General features: G+C 36.2%; 3 protein-coding genes across 3 annotated transcripts; 2 read left to right on the top strand and 1 right to left on the bottom strand.

Moving 5' to 3' along the window:
* Positions 1-1,382: 1,382 nt before the first annotated feature.
* sloth1 (sloth 1) lies at positions 1,383-1,771 on the top strand. Its single transcript, XM_028176091.2, has one exon. The coding sequence runs from the start codon at positions 1,441-1,443 to the stop codon at positions 1,657-1,659; it is 219 nt and encodes a 72-aa protein (XP_028031892.2). The 5' UTR covers positions 1,383-1,440; the 3' UTR covers positions 1,660-1,771.
* sloth2 (ubiquinol-cytochrome c reductase complex assembly factor 6 sloth 2) lies at positions 1,661-1,969 on the top strand. The gene has a single exon (XM_028176093.2). It carries the CDS (start codon positions 1,661-1,663, stop codon positions 1,865-1,867), a length of 207 nt encoding a protein of 68 aa, XP_028031894.2. The 3' UTR covers positions 1,868-1,969.
* A 712-nt stretch (positions 1,970-2,681) lies between these two features.
* Positions 2,682-24,933, bottom strand: LOC114244324 (atrial natriuretic peptide-converting enzyme). The gene is made up of 12 exons (XM_028176080.2): positions 24,452-24,933; positions 15,708-15,900; positions 14,107-14,308; positions 11,540-11,708; positions 9,460-9,720; positions 8,783-8,966; positions 8,090-8,305; positions 7,550-7,745; positions 7,263-7,450; positions 6,993-7,171; positions 5,459-5,824; positions 2,682-3,627 (listed from the first exon to the last, which is right to left on the bottom strand). Exons 1-12 carry the CDS (start codon positions 24,509-24,511, stop codon positions 3,442-3,444), a joined length of 2,400 nt encoding a protein of 799 aa, XP_028031881.2. The 5' UTR covers positions 24,512-24,933; the 3' UTR covers positions 2,682-3,441.
* Positions 24,934-26,327: the final 1,394 nt, after the last annotated feature.

Here is a 26,327-nt window from a genome sequence, read left to right as displayed (position 1 = left end):
GCGTTTCGGTTTGAAGGGTGGGGCAGCCGTTGTAACTATACTGAGACCTTAGAACTTATATCTCAAGGTGGGTGGCGCATTTACGTTGTAGACGTCTATGGGTTCCGGTAACCACTTAACACCAGGTGGGCTGTGAGCTCGTCCACACATCCAGGCAATAAAAAATAAAAAAATAAAAAATGCCCAGTGCGTCGTCGTAGCCACATAATAGAATGAATCGATCATGAAAATGTAAAATCTTAATAAGTTATTGAAAGCTGTAGATAAGGTAAGGGTAAGGTTTTATGAAATAATATTAAATCAGCGTTGTGGGCAAAACTTAGGATGATAATATTAAGCAGACGATGAGACGTTTCGGTCCTCCATCCGTTGGGTCGTAGCGGAAGCCAGCATCCTATTTTAAATTTAATGCCTTTATAACTTATAACTTATATATAATGAATATATAAGTATAATATAACTTTGCATTTTCTCGTATAATTCCTTTACTATATTAAAATCACTATTTTGGTGATATTGCAGTATTTGTTATTTGGCGAACATGACTCATACCACACAGTTGCAAAAAAGTGACAAAACGGAATCTACTGTGAGAGTGCCCCATGGCAAAGGACAGACTCTCATAATTACTCAAACTGGAATGCTTTTAGGTCAGAAAAATTAGTCCAACCTAAAATTTAATTAATTTAACTTTCGATAAATGGTTTCATTTCAACTTCGTTTGAAAATCGATTTTTTCCACTTCTATCCAACCCTAGAAATGTTCCTTTTCCACATCAACGTCACTATCCGCGTAACAATAGAACCTCTTTTATACGTTCAGAATTTTAACTTTGAATTGTTTGATTAGTTTAATGAACAGACAATGGAAACCAACGTCATTTAACGAATGCTGTATGACAACAAAAGTGAATGGAACAGAATGAAATGGTTTTGATTAAGGAAATAAATTTAAGTGAAATAAAATGTGGTACTAAATGTGCGGAACGGAGTTTTTTCTTTTCCTGCCTAACTTAGTACCCTAGAGGGTTATGCCAGCATAACCGGGCGGGTGAGCTCACGGGACTCTAACTTGCGGATGTTGCTAACAGTAGGCCCAGCAAAAGCAGTGCTTCACAGAATCCGCGCAACGGAGGTGTTTCATGAGATTTAATAGCCTCTCATTATAAAGGTTGGAAATTTATTGACAGTACGGGCTCTTTGGACGAATGTGAGAAGTTGCGACCGGCTATTCCCTTCCATGCTCCACTTATATGTAACTTGATGACTTGGGTCTTTTTTGCAAAAGATTATGTATGAACTATGTTCCCTTTGTCTCTTCGATGACCCTAAAAATAGGTTAAAGTCAAACTGTCAAACGTCAATGTTTTGCAATGGTTTTGCAATACAAGCGTTGTATGTAACCTGGGAAAGTGAGAAAGTTATATAAAAATAGTCCTAATGAGAATTAGTTGGATTCAAAAACTTGTTAATAAATGGCCTGGAAAAAGGGCATTTGGGATTTACAGGTTTCTCCCTATATTTTTTTTCCTTGGTGCTAGTTTGGAATTTTCTATGATAAACTGGAAAGTCGGTGAAGTGAATTTTTATAATACTTTCAAAAAACGCCAAGCTCGAGATTTAATTGAAGAAAAAATTAAAAAATATTCAGTGTCATAAAATGCCAGCTGGAGTAACTTGGGGACAATACATATCTTTTTCAATAGCGGCCATGCTATCAATGCTTGCAGGATCCCAAGTAGTTCATCAATACTACAAGCCATTACAGGATCTTAATGAGTATATAAACAGAGAACTGAAAAATTTACCAGATAACATTCAAGTTCAAATAAAGGATGATCTAAGTAAAGATGGTATTTTAAAATGAATGTTGGAATGTTGGATTGGAAACAATAGTTTAGTGTTAAAATATTGAAGGATTGTGAAAAATGTAAGAAATAATAATGTAATAATAAATAAGTACATAAAATTGTTTTTTTATTTACATTTATTTTTTGCCTGGTGAATTGAAATTGGTAAATCATAACAATAATATCAAGCATATTGCATAGAGAATTAAGATACAATTGTTAGTATACTTGGATAATATAAAATTAATACTTATGTGTAATGAAAATACTGTCATTTGTTGCATCAATGAGTGAACAGTGTACAGTGATTATAATTAACCCGTTTATTTCTGATGAACATATTATTTTTGAACATTTAATATTTGTCAACGTATAAATGAAACTAGAAATTACATAAACTTCAATGTTGAGTTGGTTGTAAAATAAAATAGAAAATAGTGATAATACAAGATCTAACATTGCATGCTAAATCTGAAGCTGAACTGTTATGGAGAGCTTGGAAACACTATCAGATTATGATTGCTGGATACAGTTATTGACATCTTTATTTCACATACTGTAGGGTAGTCAGTACGTCTTAGGTAGAGGCCTTGGTGGCTAGTGGAGTGAAAATAATTCAACTGCACATGACTAATTGTCACCACACAAAGACCACTTTTAATACCAATTTTAAAGAAAACTTTATTATGGCCTGTGGGCACTTACTGCAGCTTTTGTCAACTGTTGTCTTTTTATAAAGAGTCATATTTTGATAAAAACTTAGGTTGTCATTTTATTATAGTGCCAATATGAAAACAAATGTAGCAAAATTAGATTCAATAAGACTCAAGAGACATTGGAATATGAAAGTTTATTAAATAATTTGGTTCCCTCACTTAAATAAATTACATATTTACAAATTACATTATGTTTGTTATTCCTAATCTTATTTAATAATTTGAAGAAAATAAAACACTATGAAAAAAACCAAAATCAATTGGGAGTGGCACAATGAAATTCATGATTATTAATTGAAATTCATTCATCTGTAAATTTAACAGGTGATAGATACACTTCAATATTTTGAATTAAATGAATTGCCAAACCTATTGTAGGAAAACATGGGAAGTTGTCCTGAACAGCTTTTTGGTAACAAAACATTTCAAAGGACCGATTATATCGAGAATCCGACCATTTATAAAATAATTACTTATTCCAAAGCTCTGTAACTTAAAAAACAAAAATTAACAACACAATCATACTTTTTATTGATCAAAGCACTAATTGTCATTGTGGTGGGTTAGGCCTCAGAAATCCTTTGCTTCTGCCTAGTGACAACATAACACGCTTTATGATTCTTATTAACACAATGTGGCATAGATTATACACTTAATATCAATGTGGTACTTGTGGCTATCAAAATAAGCTAAGTACAAATTATAGGTGTAATAATATAATATCAACATTTTGAAGTGTTAACTGTAAACAAACCGCAACATCTAGCGGCGTACTATATTTAAAAAAAAATTGTCAACATATAAATTAGAAATAGGCTGTGAAACATCGATTAATTTATGCAGTCTTTGCAGTACCCAAGGTTTCCAAATTACGGTCATCTTGCTGAATCAGAAACTGTTCTGCGGATCCAATCAACGTGTGATGTGACCGGGTCGTATATGCGAGGCCTCCCTAGACCTATCTTTGCGCAAGCTATGCGCCATGCACTGACACCCATTATTGACCAACGCTTCGTTTTATCATCAAAACACATCATCGAACTTCCAGCATATTCTTCTTCCTGAAAGTATTTTTTTCTGTCACATAATTATTTATTAAACGTTTTCAGTTTGATTGGATGATTTTATTTTTTATATGGGCACATGTGACATTCTAACGACAGAATCACTTTATAACGTTAGCAGTCTGAAGTACGACTGACTCACTGACTCACTCTCTAAACTGAAAGACAACTCGAAGCAAACATTTTTATTTTTTTATTGCTTAGATGGGTGGACAAGCTCTCAGCCCACCTGGTGTTAAGTGGTTACTGGAGCCCATAGACATCTATGACGTAAATGTGCGACCCACTTTCAGATATAAGTTCTAAGGTCTCAGTATAGTTATAACGGTTGCCCCACCCTTCAAACCGAAACGCATTACTGCTTCACGGCAGAAATAGGCAGGGTGGTGGTACCTACTCGTGCGGACAAGAGGTCCTACAACCAGTAATTACGCAAATTATAATTTTGCGGGTTTGATTTTTATTACACAATGATATTCCTTCACGGTGGAAGTCAATCGTGAACATTTAATTTGTTAAGTAAGTATTTAATTACAAATAATTGATATCCTCGCCTGCGGGATTCGAACACAGTTGCATCGCTAGATACGAATGCACCAGGCCACGACGACTTCAAAAACCATGTCTATTTAAAATATCATACGACACCCTACCCCTTTTTTTTTTGTCAGGAGGAAATCGCCGGACTTCCGCCCTTTTCTGGGGATACTGGGCGGGGTATGTCAGAGTCAAACTGACTAAAACCTCCTGTCGCTCAACAACCAACGTCCAAACCTCGCATGAGACAGAACTCATGACAAGGCAAAGGGGGGAAAGTGAAGCGTTTAGTGCGGAGCACATCTCTCCCATCACTCTCCCCCTCGGGACGCCGGACTGGCGGTCGTCGGCGCCACGACCACCAGCCCTCTCGGTCGGCAGACTGTCCGAAGCCCGCCTAGATGGTGCCGGTTAGAGTGGGTTACCCTACGGAATACCCCGCTGGGCCAGAACCAGCGTGGGTCGAGGATAGCCGGCCTTCCATCACCCGGATGCTCTTGCGTAAAACGCGTGCAGAGCAGCTTGCACGTCGTCTTCTTAAGCCCCCCTCGCTGGTCCCCAGACCGACATGTGAGGGGGACCCGAAACAACTAGAGGGCCAGGGCTTGGGCGAGATCCGCCTCCCTGGCCCCCGCTCGACGGCGGCGGGATTGTGCATCCCTCGCGCACCCCGCCGCCTCCTTTTGCGAGATGGTGCACTCGCAGAAGTCGAGCATCGCCTTCCACGACTCGTCGTCACCGAGCATCGATGCCAGAACACTCGGCAACGACAAGTCGTTTCCTATTTTTGCGACGAGGACACGGCGCCACCCCTCCCATGCGGGGCAGGCGACGAACGTATGCTCTGCCGTGTCTAAGTCGCAACCACAATGGTAGCACTCTGCTGTCGGCTCGGCTGTGATCCGGTGCAGGAACTCACCGAAACAACCATGCCCAGTGAGCACCTGCGTGAGCCGGAAAGTGAGGCGTCCTCTGTCACGATTCACCCAATCCACAAGGACCGGGCGAATCGCCTCGACGGTCCTACGACCAGCCGAAGGATCAGCCAGCCGTCTGGACCATGACTCCAGCACGGACCGCCGAGATTGGGCCCTCCGCGCTCTGACCACACTGGGGCTGGGACGCGCCACGCCCCGGTACACCCTACCCCTAGTACTTAAGGAAATTAAATAAGCATACGGTAGTTAGAATTTTTTATCACACTATGTTATTCTTTCATGTTGGAAGTCGTTCGTGAACACTTGTCGCTTACGTATTTAGAAAAATAGGTTGTTTTTGTACTTTTACTTACGTCACAGTCATCTTGGTCGTACAAAGGTTCCGAGCAGATGCCGTTTGGATTGGCTATACTGACGTTTTCACAAGTGCTCATTGGACTGGGAACTATGTGAACTCTTTGCAGCTGGTCTCTATTTCTTGTCCATCCAAGTGTGTTACAAACACTTCGTTCTTCACTATAAAGGGCCTTATTCGATAGACATATTGGTCGCACAAAATCGGTCATTTCAACGGGTTCTTCAAGTCTAACCAGTACCAGCATGCTACCTTCCACGGGAGATCGTACCATTCCGACGATACGACGTTCTTGTTGCCATGGTGTCGTACTTTGTATTCGGACTGTGCCAAATCTGGCTGTCCATTCTGCTTTTGGTTGCCCCTGCACGAGTAAAAAAATAAAATTATATTAAAAAACGTTATTTAAGTAGGTTTTACAGAAGCATTAAAATAACCATGATTTTAGTAAAAATATCTGGATAATTTTATAAATTAGGTAGTTTGTATTTTGGGGTCGTGGTATAAATCACATTTAAATATTATATTTTAGAGTCGTTAAATAAGTATTCAAATCAAACTAGAATGTTGGTTAATTAAGCATCCGTTTTTTTTTGTTGTTGTTGGTTAAGTAGGTGGACAAGTTCACGGCCCACATAGCGTTTAGTGGTCGCCGAGGCCCATAGATAACAACGTAAATGCTGCTGTTCACCTTGAGATATGCCTTCTAAGTATCAGGTTTTACAGTATAACGGCTGCCCCACCCTTCAATTCGAAACGCATTAATACTCTACGGCAGAAATAAGTAGGATAGTGGACCTACCCTAGCGGACTCCCAAGACGTTCCACCACCGTTTAATGTGTTATATGCATTGTCGTTTTATTTTGGCATTTAAAGATAATAATTTAAAAAATACGCTCGCTAATAACAACCAATTATAAAACGAAGAAAACATGATATGATTGTATGATGTATATGATTATTTTGTCTTTGACGAAATTTATATATATTGTAGACAAGTAGGTCTGGTAACGTACAAAATTAACTATTTTTAAAATAGTATATGGAATAAAGATGTCTAGAAGTAGATGAGCACTAATAAAATAGTCACTGTTGCCTAGAATAGACCTTAAATGCTACAAGATTTTTTGTACTGCACGCAACACAATCTATGACAGTTCTATGAAAATTAATTGGCGGGGGTATCAACATCTTAATTAAAATCAAAGTATCAACCTATCATCATAATATAATATAATAATAAGCCTTTATTGCTGTTTTACTAACTTAATACATTACTTAATAATAAATTAAATATAAGTGCAACTTATAATCAATTATTCCGTTCGGCGTTTGGTGTGATTTTAAAAATAGCTTGTCTCTCGACAAAGGCTTATCATCATATCACATAGCAATTTAAAAAAAAAACAATCTAAAAACTACTGCTAATGCTAAGTTAATGTTCAGTTACTGTTTCAATTTCAAACAAAATCTGTGTTTTATAGTTAATTACCTTCAATTTTTTTTAATTATTATTAATCTAAATGATCACCTGAAAACATGACGCTGTAGTTATAAGCCACGAAGGGTGTATAAGTGAGCCATCGCAAGCATGGATGTTAGATCTCAACAACGAAGCTTGCCAAGGCCAGTCTCCCGGCCGAGCCGAACGGGGTAAGCTGTCAACTCCACTCGTCGAACTCGTGCCTCTTGCTGATGGTATTCCACAATCTATTATAAAACGTAAAACCTCAGCGGTCATGTTCAATGTTTATTTCCATAATTTACACGTAATCTAAGAGTTTCTAAGAATATAGTTTACCAAGTTGGTCACAAATAATTCTAATGACTTTTCGCTGCGGACATTCACTCTTGACGAAAGATATTTCAGCAGCAAAGGGATCTACTATTTCCACGTATTCTGCAATCGACTTATATTCTGTTGAGTTCTCGAAGTTTGTTTTATTTAATTCCTCGGCATCAAGAACCGCCTCTGCGCTTAATGATGATCTGAAACAAAAAATGGCTTGAAGTTTTTCATACCTCATTTAATATGTATGTTGCTAAACCAAAGATTATTTTTGAAATATTAATTGTGTATTAGCTTACGTGAACGTAAGTGCTTTGCATAAAGATGAGGCAACGCTTTTAAGAGCTTTTTTATTGTTTTCAAACGGAGCAGCACATATTTTTCCATATCTTCCACGCTCAGCCCAGAGAGCATATCCGGCGCGATTCCTTACAGCTCCCAATGTTGTTTCAGAATTTTCCCGCTGCCATAAAGACAGGGATCGAGAAATCCACACTAAAATAAAAATAATAATGAATTCTATAGCTTTGTAAATAAATTAACTCACTATTAACAAAATTAACACACTAATTAACTGTTCAACTTAAAAAAGAATGAATTTTGTGTAATCACACACAATTCGATATTTAGTTCTAAAATTTTAATATTTTTTTATTTGAAAGCATAAGTGGTTTGATTTTACTAAAATCTGACCAGATTTTAGAATTATCCTTAGTAATGTATGTATATTTAATTGACTTCGAGTAAACTGATGTTATTTTGCTGAAGTCGGTTTTATTTTTTGTATTTGTGTTTTAATATTATTATCAAATTAAACTTGTTTCATAATATTATCTTACGACATCCAGCCTCATCGCTTCCGTCGGGGCAGTCCGGATTTCCGTCGCAACGTAAGGCGGGAGGCAGACATCGCTCGTTAAGGGCACATCGTAGGGCGCCGGCCCCCGCGCTCTTGCAGTACGCACATTCGCGCTCATCAGCTGCGTCGGCGCAGTCAGGAATACTATCACATGCTCGCCGCGACAAAGCTAGCCGTTGTAAATCACTATGACAATCTGACAAAAAAATCACATTTTTTTAATATAAAAGAACATTTTCAAATATGTTTTTATCCTCTTAGGTGGTGGTGGTGATAGGGTGCATTGTGAGTACTCACGGAACGGTACCACCATCTTAAAAAGTATTCCGGTTTCAAACCTGGAGCAGTCATTATACAACATCATGTTTCAAAGTGGACGGTGGAATTTATGTTGTGGTTGCTGTCTACGGATACTAGATTTTTTTTTATTGCTTAGATCAGTGGATGAGCTCACGATGCACCTAGTGTTAAGTGGTTACCGGAGCACATAGACAGCTACAACGTAAATGCGCCACCCACCTTGAGATAAGAGTTCTGAGGTCTCAGTATAGTTACAACGGCTGCCCCACCCTTCAAACCGAAATGCATTACTACTTCACGGTAGAAATAGGCGTAATTTCGGATTTGGTTTCTTACAACCTTTTTTTTATAGTTAAATGAGTATTAAAATTACCTGGTTGTGGAGCACAAGATCCGATCCCGAAAAAATCTGGAAATCGAGCACAGTCGAAATGTACTTTCAGTCGTTCAGGTAGGCGAGCACCGCAGCCTTCGTGAAAAGCTCGACAGTAGGAGCGGCATGGTCGCACTACATGATTATCTTCGCAACGAGGCTGTAGCATTTGACATACGAAATCCTAAAATAGAAGATTAACATGACGGTAGATATTATTTATATACCAAAAATTTTCTAACTACCGTAAACAAGTGCCGATCGCCCAGGTGTTTTTTATATATAATATCAACAGACGACCTGACCACACCACACCAAACAAATATACTTTACTGGTGATAGGACCTATTGTGAGTCCGCACGTGTAGGTACCACCACCCTGCCTATTTCTGCCGAGAAGCAGTAATGCGTTTCGGTTTGAAGGGTGGGGCAGCCGTTGTAACTATACTTGAGACCTTAGAACTTATATCTCAAGGTGGGTAGCGCATTTACGTTGTAGATGTCTATGGACTCCAGTAACCACTTAACACCAGGTGGGCTGTGAGCTCGTCCACCCATCTAAGAAATAAATAAATAAATAAATATAATAAATAAGTAAACGGGAAAAACGGTGAGTGCGTTCACGCATGTCTAATTCAACATCATCTTCCAGCGTAAGCTATTTAAAAAATACATACCTGAGCAAGGTGAGAGCATTCAGCGTCTAAAAGCTCTCTAAACGCCACGAGGTCTCGCATAAGAGCATCTTTGTGCGAATGCCCCACCATATTTGGATAAGAGGTGGTATTGTAAGGTAAGTGTGAACACAATCCCAAAGTAACCGGTACACATTCGCGTACTTCCACTTCAGGTTCAGAACTTATAATTTCAGTTGTAGGTGGTTCTAATGTGGTCGTTTCGTCTTCCTTCAATTGCAAAGATGCAATCATGTAATTCTCCTGCAAAAGAATCAAAAGTTTGCATTTAATTTTAGAATTTAAAGCTTGGATCGATTTCATCTATACTAATATTATAAAGCTGAAGAGTTTGTTTATTTGATCGCGCTAACCCCAGAAACTACTGGTCCGATTTGAAAAACTCTTTCAGTGTTAGATAGCCCATTTATCGAGGAAGGCTATGGGCTCTATAACATCACACCAAGATCAATGCAGGCGGATCACCAATAAAGAATGTTTAAACATCGGGGCTTTTTCCCTTTTGAGAGCTTCCACTGCGTGCGCTGCCGAAACGGTGAACATCCATAGATAAAAAAATATGGTCGAATTGATTTCCTCTTTTGAAGTCGTTTAAAAAGCGTGATTTTGGTACCTTAAATAACTCCTTAACATTCTATTATTCAAAAATATTTTCACTTTCTAAGTAAATGAAGAGGCGGGTAAAATTTAGCGTTATGCCAAAGTAACTATTCCACGCGGACGGAGTCGCGGGCAAAAGCCAGTTATGCATGTATTTATTTGTAGTAGACGGGGCTAAGGGAGCACAGATTGGCTTATACTCTTATGATTACGGATGCTCATGAACGATATACTGTCACTTTCCATTAGCGTTAAAAAAAATGACTTCTGTTTTTAAAATAAAGAACAACAAAATACATCAGTGTGCTTAGTGCGAGTTTTTTAACGTTCTCGATAGCGTAAAAGTTAACCCAATTTTGTATGCAATTGGAACAGCGCCCCTAGCGGCAAACGTAGGCAAACGATCCCATTCCATACAAATATGAGCTAACTTTTACGCTATCGAGAACGTTAAAAAACTCGCACTAAGCACACAGTTGTAATTTTACATAACATGCACTCGTGTGACTAAAAGTCATTATGCGCTCCGAAAGCGACTATTAGATAAAATCTTACGTAATTTAGCACCGTCGTACAAATTAGTGGACTACATATCTACGTAAGATGTTAAACGTATTAATAAAAATGCACGATTTCGTAATTAAAAAAAACACTATTACATGAATAAAATATGATTTTAATAACATCCGACAGTTGTTGTTGGACATTAATGAAAATAAGATGTAATATTGTTAATTAATAATGTGTATGTAAAACAACAGATATTTCTTTGTACGGTGTACTTTACATTTGATATCTAATCGCAATAGTGAGTAATAAATTAACAAATTCGTTAGACTTTACGGTTGATCATTGGCCTTACTTAAGTACATCAATATTAGATAATCGTTACTTAGTTAAATAAATATATTAGTGACTCGGTAGTGCAGTAGTTAGCGGCCCTGAGTGTTGCATTGAAAAGTTCGTGGCTTTGATTCTCTTTGGCTGGGTGTTTATTATCTATATATGTATGTATATATTTGAACGTATTTATGTATTTATCTCAGTCTCTGGTATCCATAGCACAGGGAATCTTAATTTGGGGCCGAATGACCGTGCGTATTTGTTCCCAGTTATTTATTTATTTAGTTAGTTTATTACTAAACAGTACAAAGAAGGTTAACCGTAAATTAGCTTTAATAATTATGTATTAATTTTATTATGTGCGGGATAAGAAAAAAAAAATAATATTATTAATTTAATTGCACGCCCAAAATAAATTAAAGTTATTTTGTTTTTTTGCTCTGATAAATCAACGAGCCGAAGCGATGCTCAGTGGCTACTGGAGGCACTAGACATCACAACGTGAATTCCGCCACTCAACTTATAACACGAGTGCGAAGCCTCAACAGCAGTGTATAACGATTTAAAACATTGACAGATAACGCAGCAAATTCAAGTTGTTAGATAAAATATTAAATACCTCTATATGTAATGTTTCTGGATACGTAGTGTACCGGCTAAAATAAGTTGTCGGCGAAGTCAACTCGCGAGCGAGTACGGCTGTCACCTCAGACGTCGTTACCGCAGTAAATATAGGCTCGAAGGATACTTCGAAGTGTATGCGGATACCATCCCGCCTTTCCTCTGTGCTGTAAATAATACAAAACATTAAACCAGTTACGATAAGAGAACACAGGTAAGTGAACTCGTCTGTTCGACAAGTCTTTTATTATTCATCATATTGTACTTGTTATTATAATTGCCATCGTAGGTTTAATATTTTAAAAACACAATCTACTAATTAATTTGATATGTCATCTTGGTATTTTCTATGATTTTCACGAGTGGTACATATAAATAAAATTTACGGTTTAATTACGCATTTTTTATTGCCATTAAATTATTTCTGACATTTCGAATATTCGGGCGAGCATACGTTATATTACTTGTTGGCCACATGGAAATCGTTGTCGAAGATATTTTCTAGTTTTCATTCAAAACATATAATTGAAATACATTATAGTAATACATATGTTCAACTGTAAGGCGGCACTGCAAAGAGTATGGGAATTGCTTGTGTGATTAACATCTAAAACACCAATGTCGTGAATCTATAATCGCAATATCACGATCGCTAATTTGGAACGTTGTTTCTACGGTGATTTCTCTTTTATGCGTCTTAAAATATTTTATATTCAGCCCACAGAAAGAAAGGGCTGCAAAATATAAATATTAGGAACACAACCTTCACTGTGGATTACCTACATAAGGTAACGCGCGCCGCATAGAAAGTACAAAGCTTCGAACCAGATCACGTATTACGGACTTTCTCATGTTCAGTAAACGTTGTTGACGTGATATTGATGGAAGAATACCAAATTTGTGGGTTAATTTACACTTCTAAAATATTTCTAATATATTATTTAGGCATACACAAAACACATCACATCTTTTTGACCTTCATTTTGTAAATGGTTTTTTTTTTTTTAATTTTAAGAGCTAATGTTCTTAAGACCTTGTCAATAAAAAGTCGATCGAGACCGACCGTATTTCTCCATCTTTACAAGATAACAAAACAAAAGAGAAAATGTAAAACACAAAAAAATAAATAAATTTGGAGATGTCAGTAAGTAATTATAGTGAAATATTGACTACTTGGCAAACCCTGGTAAGTACAGGGAATTACTCCCGCTTCCGTAATAACAACATATTAAAAATACGTGGGTCAATAACCGCACTCGCGGCATATTACTCATCAGTTATACTTACTGGATCTTATATGCTGATACGGGCTTTTTAACGAGGTTACGAAATATAGACTTACTAAAATAACATTTGTCTTAACAAGTGAATAATACTTATTTTCCTATCATGTTAAAATTTTCCAATACCCTTTGTCATCGATTAGTAGGTAGTTAATAAATAAAATGCGAGTTTGCATGTGGAATGGTGTTTTTAGCAAGCTGAATAATTTTTTTACGTTTGCCGGAAACGTTTACAAACAAAAACAAGTACCACCAGAAGCTGAAAACGAAATAACTTCTACAATTCGCTCAGCAATATAATCCTGACCTCTGTTACTGTAATCACGGTCACTAATAATCGACCTTAATGATCTGTGTGAATGTAAATCAAAAGAACAACTCTGGCGGCTTCCTTAAGCTACTATACTACTTTTCTGTCATCCGTCCGTAATTAAAGCTTATATATTTTTCTGTTGAACTCGCAGACCCTAACTCAAACCGTGGAAAAGGGATTGAAACTTCACTATTATATTACACGATGGGCTTTCACGTTGTAGTGTCAAATAAATAGTCAACTATCTCGATGATATATTATAAAAAAAACTACATATAACAAAATCATTCAGTTTTGTGTCGTTATGTAAGCAGAATATAAAACTGCAACGTATAAGGAGATGTGGGTATCTTATACACGCTTGATCAATCGAGATTTCGTGAAAGTTCACTTTCTCCACATCTTTGCACATAGCGCTTGTAACAACAAGAGTATATAACGGATGGTAACGGTTATAATAGCAGGTCGTTTTTAATGTAAACAATAATACAATGATGGTCTAATGAGTTCGACTCGATGGAATAAGAGGTCATCGTACGCAATTCTAACCTTCACATTTCACAGGAACGAACATATTTGCAAACATAATGATTTACCTATGTCACAATATACCTCCAAGATGAACGTACGTGTATGAATATTATTTATGATTTTAATCCTTTAGACTTTTATAAATTCATGTTAGGTTGAATGATTTAAAATTTTTTTTTTTAACTGAAATCAGATATTTATTTTAGGTGTTAATATTAATGAAAGAGTTCCCGAGCCATTCACGAGATTGTAATGAAAAGTGGTATCTACAGCACTTGTCGGCACTGAAATGAAGATTTTTACCATAGTACCAAATAAAAAACATACGATAGATGAATAGCGAGTAGTTCCAAGAAATCGATGTTTTTCTCACAATTAGCACTAATCATAGTGGATAGGAATTTACTGGTATTCAATAATAATAAATGTTGTATTTACCTGTCTAAAGCTAATACGTCAGCAGATACAAAACAAGATTGTAGTTCGGAGTTCTGATAGATTTGAAATAATATGTGCTGAAATGCATTTTCTGTAGTCTGGTTACTTTCCTTCCAACTTTGAATGTCTTCTGCGTTACTTTTTATGATGAAAGACCCACGGAACGTTTGCTTATTCAGAGGGTCACCGAATAAATACATATCTGCAAAAACAAATCAACGATAAATAATAAACGCCACTGTAAGACGAGCCAATCTATAAAAAAAAAAAAAAGTAACCTACTTATTATTGATAAAAAAAATACTCTCGCTAAAAAATGTTGCAATATTAAATAAAGGACTATCATGCACTGCCTTCCTATGTAAATCAATATAATTTGGGTAGTTAACATGTGTTAAGTCTGTAGTTTGTCACATTCTACTGCGGCTCTACTAGCGGAAGTCAAATTCGAATGCTTTGTTCTCACAAGCCAGTTCACGCTTGATTTTAAGGTGATCAACATATTGTATAGAATTATTATTCAGGTTAGATGTTTCATATTACTTTAGATACATTTAGAAAAAAAAACCAGTGCATTTAACAATGTTGCAATTTGTAGAGTAACTATTCGATAGAAGATTTTAGTTATGTATTGAAATGGCCAGTGATATTTGATCTTCATTTGCTAGGCGACAAACCAAGTCTGTGATATTTAGTGCACTTGTTGCGGCGAGTGTGGCAAGGCCATTCGGGTCTGGCCTTTACTCGGTGACGGGTAGAATGTCCCCGGTTCGTAGCGCCTTTACAGAAATCATGTTTACTAATAAACATTCTTAATATGTTTAAAACGTTCGATTAATAATGTCGAGACTTCACATTGAATTTCTTCGTATTATTAATAAAATAGGTATGATAGTAAAAATTAGTAGTATATTTGTTTCTAAAACTTTTTATTTTAAACACGTATACAGGAGGAAAACTCGATTTTTCAATTTAGAAATCTGATTCTTAATGTTATTTCATTACTTTGTTTACATCATAAATCATAGATAACTAGTCTATTTCTACTTAAGAAGTAAAGGTTGCAATAACATGTAGCAATAGTTATGTAGGTTCAAATGTCCGTACTTCGCAACATAGAAATAGCTTGCCGCTTTTAGCTGTAAGTACTGTAACGTCTAGAACGGTAATTATGTTTTAGAAAATACTTGAATTATTTTACAAGCTATTATCTTCTGTTGTAACTTGAACATAAGATAGATATTTTTGAATCTAACTTAGATATTGTAAGATATTACATATAAGTTTCACATACGAGCAGAGGCGGATTATCCGTAAGGCAAACTAGGCACAAGGGGCGCGCGAGCTCAGAATTTTTAAATAAATAAAGAAAATAACATATCGACGATTAAGAACTAAATGCCTGAACTAAATGTCCTGGTCTACTAAAGTCTAGGGTTCGATGATACAACGTCATCGTAATTGCAAAAACAACTAGTTAAAATTTATAGTATTATGAAGGCTATGTATGGCCGGTACAGGGGCGCCGATAAAGTGATTTCTTAGGGCGCTCTGGACCTTTAAACTGCCACTGCATACGAGAGAATCAGAAAAAAACTTACGACCAAGGTATACAGCAACAGCTGCGAGCAGCAGTAGCACTAGGAGCGCTGCTATTGCAGCACAACATCCTCGACAGGACCGGCTAAGTTTTCTCCGCGTAAATCTGATGTCACTACTGACTGACATAGTTGACTCCGGTGGGCGATGACGCACGCATCGCTGTTGTCCGCTGCGTGACCATCCATAGCCGAGCTGAAATAATGTATCGTAATAACTTACATTTTAAAAAGTATTAGAATTTTTGTTTGAAATTCAAAATGATTTTGAAATACTTTATTCATGCAGATGAGGTAGACGCCTAAAGGAAATAGTATATACTATACTATTGACAATGTAACACTGTTAGCATGCTGTCAACCATGAATATATACGCGTGGCAACGCTTAAATAATTTCCCGTCATGACGTATGCAAGCGTACTGTTCGCTCACGCAGCCCGCACCCACTTGAAATCCCTTCAGGTTATTCAATCACGATTCTGCAGGATAGCCGTCGGAGCGCCATGGTTCCTTAGGAATGTGGATCTCCACGATGACCTGGAGCTCGACTCATTTAGTAAGTATCTACAGTCGGCATCGCTGCGCCATTTTGAGAAGGCGGCACGACATGAGAACCCTCTCATCGTAGCCGCTGGAAATTACATACCCGACCCAGTAGACCGAATGGTAAACCGTCGACGTCGCCCAAAGCACGTCATTACGGATCCTCCTGATCCATTAACGGTGCTTTTAGGCACCACAAGCACCGGTCACCGTCCTCGTCGAACCCGTCGCTTGCGACGAAGGGCTCGACGAGCGAACTAACCCATAGACACAGCCCACTGAGTTTCTCGCCGGATCTTCTCAGTGGGTCGCGTTTCCGATCCGATGGTAGATTCTGCGAAGCACTGCTCTTGCTAGGGCTAGTGTTAGCAACTCTCCGGTTGAGCCCCGCGAGCTCACCTACAAACGTTAGGGCGAAGCTGAAATAGCCTCTCAAGGCTATCAGCATAGGTAGGAAAAAAAAAAATATTTTTAAAGAATAAAATAAGATTGATGATAGTTGATACTCATACATGACGAGTCTCAAAATTACATTAGTCTTCACTGCATTCGGGCAAACCACAACGTTTGCATTTGATTTTTTGACAAACATTTGTTAGTAAAATGTATGAGAATGTGAAAACTAAGGAATTTAATAAATTTTCAACTACCTCTAACAACATGTGACATAGTTGAGTTTTTCATCGTGAAACATGACATCTTTGTGAAAATATATCTTATTAATATCATATCGTAGGGTTCATGTTTATCGCTGAGTTGGTCTGATGACGGAGTTGGAAGTTTTTATATCTCTCAAACTCCATCATCTAAATGAGTGTGAATGAGACAATGTATAGTATGCCCTAACGAGTCTGCCTTATTCTATAGAACTGGTAAAGAATCTAATTATGAAGAAGAATTATGATTACCAAGAACATGTGAAAGTACCTAGTTCTCGACGGAAAAATAATAAAACTTCAAGTTTAAACTTAAATTATGAACATATATTATTAAAAGGCTAAATTATCCTAAAACATTACAAGACTGAATGTAGGTATTACTTGAGATAAGACACGGGTATTGCTCGAAAAACGATTTTGTAATTATTTCTTCTTCAATCATCCTGTATTTTAATTAGATGCTGATGATAAAGTAAGCCGCAGGATCGAACTTTTTTGCGGATTTCTGTAGCGGAGTTGTCATTGTACAAAGCTATAGACAAAAGGGCAACTGTTATTCTAATGTAAATATTATACGATATATGAGTCGTCTATTATCAAAGGCGGCAATCTGTACATTTGGACAAAAAATTTTTATTGATATGTCAATACAGATTTATTTGAATATAATCGTCTCCTTCAAAGAATACGGTTCAAAACCTGCATTAAATAAAGGTTAATAGTTAACCTGTTATTTATCTAAGATGTCGTTCCGAAGAGTTTTGTGACTGCCAATGGAATACAAAGTCAATAATTCGTTTTTCTGATTTACCAATCATTGTCCAAAAGTCAGATTGCCGCCTTTGATAATAGTCGACTCATATATACGACGGTCTTCATGCCACAATGCAAATGGCAAAATCATTTATAAAAAAAGACACTACACCTGCCTTAAATCTGGAAGCATGGATGTATTAATAATGAGATCAGTTGTATTACTTTGTGTAAAAATTTAGTTTATTATACCCATCTTTTGGCATTCTTAAAAATATACCATAGTAAAAACTATTATGTTCGGTTTCTAAAAGAGCACTAAATAAACAAGTCCATCAATTGATGTAGGCTAAAAAAATCACTTCAACATTATAATACTGTATGTAATCTACAAATATGTATTTTCAATATCTTAGTAGGCTTTGAACGAGACTTTGACGAATAAACCAAGTCTGCAGACATGACTTACACCAAGAACCTTACGATGTAGACAGAAAGAGCTGGTTTAGTTTTGGTTGTCTGCTTTTTGGAAGTATCGACTCCTTATAATAACTTTTTATTATTATTTGGCCCAGGTGCTTATTAGACAATGCTTCAAAAACCGTGTACTTTTCTTATAATTTACGATGACTAGCTAAATGCTGGGATACAATTTCGGTAAAACACTATAACGGTTAATTGTTACATCTTTTCAAAATAAGTGATTCGCAATGCTTTCGCATCGGACACGTGCTATCTGTGTAATAACTCTGTATTTAAATAGATAATTTTACTTCTACTCAAATAGATAACAAATTAGAAGTATTTTACCGATAATGTTCACTCTTGTCAACCTTTTTCAGCAGCAGTAATGATTAATGATAATCATTATATCATTTTTGGCGTCATTCACAGTCGTTCTATGTACAATTCAAAATGTGGTCACATTATAATCTAACATAAATTACACATTGTAAAAGGAAATAGGAACATGACGCTTCGAAGTATGTTTTGATACAAGCCAACGGAGTATTATTACTTAAGTCAGAACACGACCACTTGAAATATTCGTTGTGACAATATCCAGACTCATTAATGATAACAAGTAATAACAACTACGACATCCGGGACCCTGATGTTGACAGAAGAAGCATTCGGTAGTTATAAACTTTGCCACGTCGAATCTTTTGTTGTTCAAATGATTTAGCACTTAAAAATTTTTTAAGATGATATCTAAATGAGTTGTAAAAAGGAAATAAGCCCCGTGAAAACATAAGAACATTTTAAATATAATTTTACTTTTAAGGGTTTTCAAAATATGTAAACCTCTAATATTCGTAGTACACAAGCCTTTAATTAGTTGTAGAATGCTTACTACTTATATACATAGATATAATAAATAATCAAGATTCGTCATTTTAATTTTACTGTTGCTTAACGAAATTTTATCAAATCTTAAAGGCTGGTGAGAATATCATTACAGGTACCTAAGTTTTTAGGACAAAAATAGGTACCGACTATAAGTATTAAATTAAAAACATCTTTATTGCGAGGCCTGGACAAAGGCTCGTACATGTAAGTAACGTTACGTTACGTCTAGTTTACGTATGAATTCTCGTGTGTGGTCTACGGACTCCATTGTTCACCGCTTAAAATCGGGTCGTTCATAAGCTGAATCTCTGAAGAAATCAATCAACCACACTTCCAATATCACAGGCGGTTCAAAAAGTTTTTATTAGAAAACCGATCGCGATCGAACTTAAAAGCTGTGTTGCACTTTAGTAGATCGGAATAGATAAAGGAAGGCGTTTCACAACGTTTCGAAACAGTAATTCTCTGGCGAAAATGCCACGAAATAGAGCTATATAAGGTAGATAACATTGAATTGGTTCACCGCAAACAAAGTCGGACACAGAAATTGATATTTCGATCAACAACACCAACAAAGAATGAAACTAAACCAATTCAAAGGCCCGTACGTAGTTCTCCTAGTTCCTTTTCTTCGTGCGTGATTCGCAAGGTTAAGCTTTGTGTATTAGCTCTAGCAAAAAAATCTTCACCAACCTACTGACGTTGTAATCGGAATTTAGATCCTAATAAATTATTATTTGTTTAACGCAATATGTAAATATAATAGTTTTTCTGTTTGAGATTTCATTTCACAACTCAAGCATTTGTCGAATCGGTTGTTTATCAAAATTTTGATTAGTTAAACATATTTTACCGGTATCTTGATTGTAAGCATTTGTATAGATTAAATTACGAAATAATAAGCCTTATTATTAAAGTTCACAATTAGATTAAAGGTATGTAAAACAATGTTAATGTTATTTCATTCTTTGCGAAAAAACAAAACCCGGATTTTTGTCTCTTTGAATCAATAAATATAAGTATACATACATTTACATTATAGTTATGTATAGTCTATCAATAAAAATGTTGTAATGGAACCTGTATACTCTTTCCTGATTCGTGACGAGATCAGAGAAACCATGTAATTTTAATTGATTAGGAATTGACGATGTATTTAATACCGTGTTACACGCAGTAGTGGGTATAGAAGCTACGCTGCGTGCACTTGTCGCGACCTACATCCAGCCTGCCTGACGCTCACGTTTTTGCTCTACGCTGCAACAACCAACAACAAAGAGCTGTGTTCGCCGTAGCTTTTTCGCTCGTTTCTATAAAGATCTCTACTGAATTGAACAATGCGGACGCCCTCACTTTCATTCGGCTTGTGCTCATTTTTGGATAACCGCTCTTGCTCCACACGGAATTATTTAACGTAAACAAATATTCGGCAGGATAGTTTACGATCGGTTTATGCCATGCAATTACATGTTTCCAACAGACTAAAGTTCCATTATTTAATTAAAGTTATAAGTAATTTGTAGATGCTTCCAATTTGTAGATGGTTCCAATTTAATCCCGTCTATCTTCCGTGAAGCAGTAATGCGTTTAGATTTGAAGTGTGGGGCAGCCGTTGTAACTATACTGAGACCTTAGAACTTATATCTCAAGGTGGGTGGCGCATTTACGTCGTAGATGTCTATGGGCTCCAGTAACCACTTAACACCAGGTGGGCTGTGAGCTCGTCCACCCATCTAAGCAGTAAAAAAATAAAAAATAATCCTTTAAAATACGTAATTTTAGAAAGACGTAGTGTTCAAATACAGTAGATATTTGTATAGGAATTGGTAAATTACGAAGATGCCAAAAGGCAGCGTTATCTACTTTATACTGTGAATTTTTATTTCGAGCGTCCATTTTGAAATTGTATGTGGGTATTAACCTACTCTTTGAATAAAGCATTACAAACTTGTTATTCAAACCTCACCCAGTTCTCAGTACGAAATATGCAAACAATATAGAATTTAACGTTCAGTTTAACTTAATAATAACACAAGTAAAAAAGTTAAATATAAAATTCTAAGCAAATATCCATCAAAAATCCATAAGACGAACATCGTGACTAATTCCGAAATTGTAGAAGGTCGTGAACTTTAAAATATTGTTCACCTTGCGCGTTGCAAGTTTGTTTCTCTTCGTATTTCGGTGCGACTACTATCTTAGCAGCTTTTAAATATTATGATTTGACCAAATTCTTTAAGACCATTTGTTTTAACTGAGACCTAGGATATATTTAAGAACATACGTAATGATTCTTAGTATATTAAAATGAAATAATATCAATACCAATTATAGTAGATGGTATTGGTATTACAAATTCGACTTTATACAAAAGATACGAACCTATTTTTTTGTATTTAAAATGCATTGATATTTGAGTATTTTTGTTACATAGTGTGGTTGGATTTTAATAGTCAGTAATATGCGCCTTGTTGCGCCCTAATGTTTTCATTCACAACCCGTTTCCATTTAAAAAAATGGGACAACGTTTCAAATTCGCACCTGTCTTTCAAAATTGTATAACGTGTCAGGTGTCCGTGTATTCTACTAACAGAGGTTATCCGTGGACACTTTGTTTTTTTGTTAGGAGGCCAAACCTCATGCATGAAGTTTCCGCGCTCTGAAGGCGCGCCCGGTATGTGGGTTTGGACGGTTCGCATATGTTGGAAATAGAGCGCGGGACCAAGGACACCCGCCGACGAAGCCTTAGAGGCCAATCGAAGGTTGATTTGTGCACATAGATATCTTGTCTTAAGCTGTGAGAGTTATTGATAAGCACAGGCAGTTGCAAAGCAGGCGCTCAGCCACTTGTGTTCCTGGGCTAAAACTTAATTTAGACAAAAGCGATCCACCTGATCATGTACTTATAGTACAATAGGGTACTGTAACAACAGTTGCTTCCATTACTGTCGTCGTTTATTCTAAACATTCATCTTGGTAAATGGTATTCTTGTTCGTTGGTAAACCTTACTATTTTGGACAATCTTAATAAGGTTAATCAATGCGATGCAAGCCGAGGCAGATGTTTCCTCAACATCAAGATTGTATTACATCAACTTCGTTACATCTATGCCGTCATCTATGCACCTTAATTCTACACTATTCAACCAGTAGTAAACTATGTAGTTACATTATCAAATCAAGTGCACACCATAGATCCATGTTCATTGGTAATGTCTTATGCTCCTGGCTGAGCCCTTGCTCGCCCACCTGCCCTGGTAAAACTGGAAAGGCCTCCGGGCCACCAGTAATCTTATAAACATAAAAAACGTCTTAAAATAGAGGACTTCAAATAAATGAAAAAAGTGTCTAGTTCACATAAACATTTTGCTGACTTTATCATATTAATTTTCCAAATTTTTTTTCCATTTACATATACCGAACACCGAAAATTTAAAAAAATCGATCTTTCTCTCTCTCTCCTACAAAACATTTTATTTAAAAAAACTCATTGTAACCTCTATTTTTTTATTTATTAAATAAAGATAAGATATAGAAAGATGTCACACACGCATCTGCACTGGAATTTTATTGAATTGTAAACTTAGTTGTAATTGTAAATTGGAAACAAATCTAATTGAACTAATAATGTATAACTACGTGCCTCGTATATGTCTATAAGTCTATGATATAATCTCAGGATGAAATCTTCGGCAATATTTGATAATCACGTAACGACCAATAAACATTTTCTATAGTAAAAGATTAATTGAAAAAATATGTGTTTTATGTATGATATACCACATACCTATACCACTAAAAACGAGTCATTTCATGGTCTTCTCTTTTTTAGAATTTTTCAGTATTGTAGACTTTTAGAAAAGCTGCAATACATACCTACTTAGTCATTAAATTGTAAAAAAATACAGAAAATATATTTTACATCATTACGGAGTTGATTGATTGAATTTTGTGTTTGTCGTTAGAGAATCGCGCAACATCTCAATAGCTGTTTTCAAGAACACACTAGGTATTTTGGAATATATTTAATACAAAACTTTTAGATTGGAAATATGGCAGAATAGACATTAGCTGGTAAACTCTAAACGGTATTAAGTATTTAATTAAAATTGCTTATCCGTTTTTAATGCTTCCATCAACAGCAGAGATCTAATCGAATTTAATTAAGTTATAATAATATTCGCAATATCGGACACAGCAAAAGTCTCAGTGAATAAGAATGTCTCGCTTGGCTAATAGAAAATGTGAGTCGAGTGGTCACTGGTCGGTCTCGATGGTCAAGCGACCCGGATCGCGGATGTCATCGCACTTGGGCAAACTCGACTGATTGACACACTTCTCTGTGTTCACACGCTTCATTTAACAAAGATAATAGGTACAAAATAAATATTGAAAAATAACTATGTATCGCAAGACCTAAAAATAACGATAAATTCCATTTTCGAATAGCAGTGACGCGATGTCGCTGTAATGAGATTGTCATTCACACATCAAATGAGAATGTTAAAATTAAACACGCCTTTACCACCTACATTATGATAGAATCGATGACAACGTCGCATGTATTCATTTAAATAATATTAATTATACATTAGTTAGATCGTAAAGGAGCAGAATGAGGACGAGATCGTATGATTATTAAATAGTTTCATTTAAGCATGTAGGTATGCCTCTGTTTTATGTGTTCGGTACATGATGTGATGCATTTTTTTCAACAATTCTCGTTGGATTCTAATTGAAGGAAATGAAATTAAGTAACCAAAACAAACTTTCTTTATTAGACATTAATGTCATTTTCAAAACACGTGACTCGCATCTCTAATATTATAGTTACTCAACTATTTTAAAGTTAAATACAAATTATCTAGGAAGCTATTATTATTTTAAACTACGTATTTTTTTTGTATTAGCAAAAAAAAAAGTAATGCAATACCTACTATAATTTAAATTTACTAAAACAAAATGTAAAGACATGTGCACATTAACCAGTTCTTAAAGACACCCTTCATGATCTTCAAATATTACAGCGATTTATAGTTTATCCCATTATTGCTCAGTAATCAATAACAAAATTTATTCTTATTAAAACAAATAAGTAAAAATGCTAGAATTCAAAGTAAAGGACAAATTAATAATAATAATCGTTCATAATAATTTCGTTCATGCTAAAGCTTATATATTGTTCCAAACGATATTTAATACCGATGAATCGTATAATTAGTAGATAAATGAAATCTGGATTTTCTCTTCTGATGTTCTGAGAAACTGGTTGTTTAATAAGATCTTGTGTAGAGAGAAAGTAGTAATTAACAATACATAACTGTCACACGCAACTTAAGAGGCGTGATAAAAAGGTCTTTCAATGCAAATCTTCAAAACAATGGGATGAATCATTTATATGTCAGCACATTTCTATTTTATATCAGTATTCAATTCTCACCTCCGATTCCCATGTGTCTTTTCGCGTTTTGTTTTCCTTCATGTTTCCAGAGAACGTCATTGCTATATTTTTGCGGCCGTTGCACTTTTACACCATGACCGGTCAGAGAAAGCACTATTTAGAACTTCAATGCACAATAATTCACAAATTTAAAAGCGCATTTTTTATTATTAGTGAATGTACTATTTTATTTGTTTTATGTGCGATTCGGAACGTTGGCGGTCGTTAACATCACAGCGTCAAGCGTTGCGCGAGTGTCAAATACAAGTAAGGTAAGCTCGAGCTGCCTGTGTTTCGTACACAAGTCAGGCGCACACTAACCGCGGCGGCTCTCGGTGTATCGGGTACGCACTACAGTTAACTTTCTCTCAATTAAGTCAGACGACTACAACTTAGCGCCATCGAAAGTCTCCACCGGCACTGCCTCACGGGTCAAAGCTTCCGTTAATAGTAAAATTGTCTAGAGCTTCCTGAATCTTATTCTGAGTATTTATCGGACTTAAAACGTCACTTATTAATGCCGAAGACAGTTTTTAAGAAACGAAAGTTAAAGACGAGCATTTGCGAATTAAGCTGGAGAGTGATGGTCCGACCTTGTTATTGTCAATGAAACTCTAATTGTAAATTCTTCCGTTAATATTTGTCATTTGATTACAATGGAATTCTTGTTTTCACGAATATATTTAGTCGCATCACTTTAGATATTCAGAATATTTGTAAAAAAATGTAATGCTTTCGCAATTGTTTATTTACCTCGTGACCTCTTTGACCCGCATGGGCCGCCTATATCAGTTGCGAAGCGATTTGTTCCGATTTAAAAGGTATGATGGCTATTTTCATCGAGACTTCGGCCGTCGTCCGTGTTTGGTAGATGCTAGTATTACTGGTATTGTTGTTAATGAACTCCGGTAACAACTGAGTACCTCCAAGCGGGTCCATTGCTCTATAGGCAGACGGACATTACATCAGTGTGCTTAGTGCGAATTTTTTAACATTCTCGATAGCGTAAAAGTTAACTCAAATTTGTATGCAGTTTAAACAGCGCCCCTAATGGCAAACGTAGACAAACGTTTCAACTCCATAAAGATTTGAGTGAATTTTTACGCTATCGAGAACTTTAAAAAACTCACACTAACCACACTGAACCCGTGTCGCCATCCTTGCGACAGGCGGTGAAATCTCGGTGATATTGTATGACGACTGTGCCACCCTTCAAATTGTAATGTAAAGTTAAAAGAAAGAGTTAACCACTAAATATTTCATAAGCCACGGAGAAACAACTTCATATTCTTTAATACAACAGTCTTTTTTATTGCCAGTGTAGACAGACGAATATCCGGCCTATGCGACCACTCGCCGTCACTTATGGACGTTAACATGGCTAGCTGCACAGTCAAGCCAAGCCAATCTATTTAGATCAATAATTTGAAGAAATCTTACCTGAAACATGCTCGAAAATATGCACAAATATTATTTTAGAATGTTTTTTTTAATGCTTTGATGCGTGGACGAGCTCACAGCCTACCTGGTGTTAAGTGGTTACTGGAGCTCATAGACACCTATAACGTAAATGCGTCACCCACCTTGAGATGTAAGTTCTAAGGTCTCAAGTATAGTTACAACGGCTACCCCACCCTTCAAACCGAAACGGATTACTGCTTTGCGGCAGAAATAGGCGGCGTGATGGTACCTACCCGTGCGGACTCACAAAAGGTCCTACCCCCATTAAAGAGCTCCTACCACCAGTAAGTATCACAGTATCATAGTAAGAACCACAAGATTTTTTCATACTTACCAGACTTCAGTGATCCGTACAATAGTTAGTATTTTTGTAAAGAAATTGCTGTAACTGCTGAAACAGACTCTGGCAAAAATA

This window comes from Bombyx mandarina, chromosome 10 (assembly GCF_030267445.1).
Source record: "Bombyx mandarina strain Sakado chromosome 10, ASM3026744v2".
Classification (NCBI taxonomy): Eukaryota; Metazoa; Arthropoda; class Insecta; order Lepidoptera; family Bombycidae; genus Bombyx; species Bombyx mandarina.
This window is presented reverse-complemented; position numbering and strand designations above follow the sequence as displayed.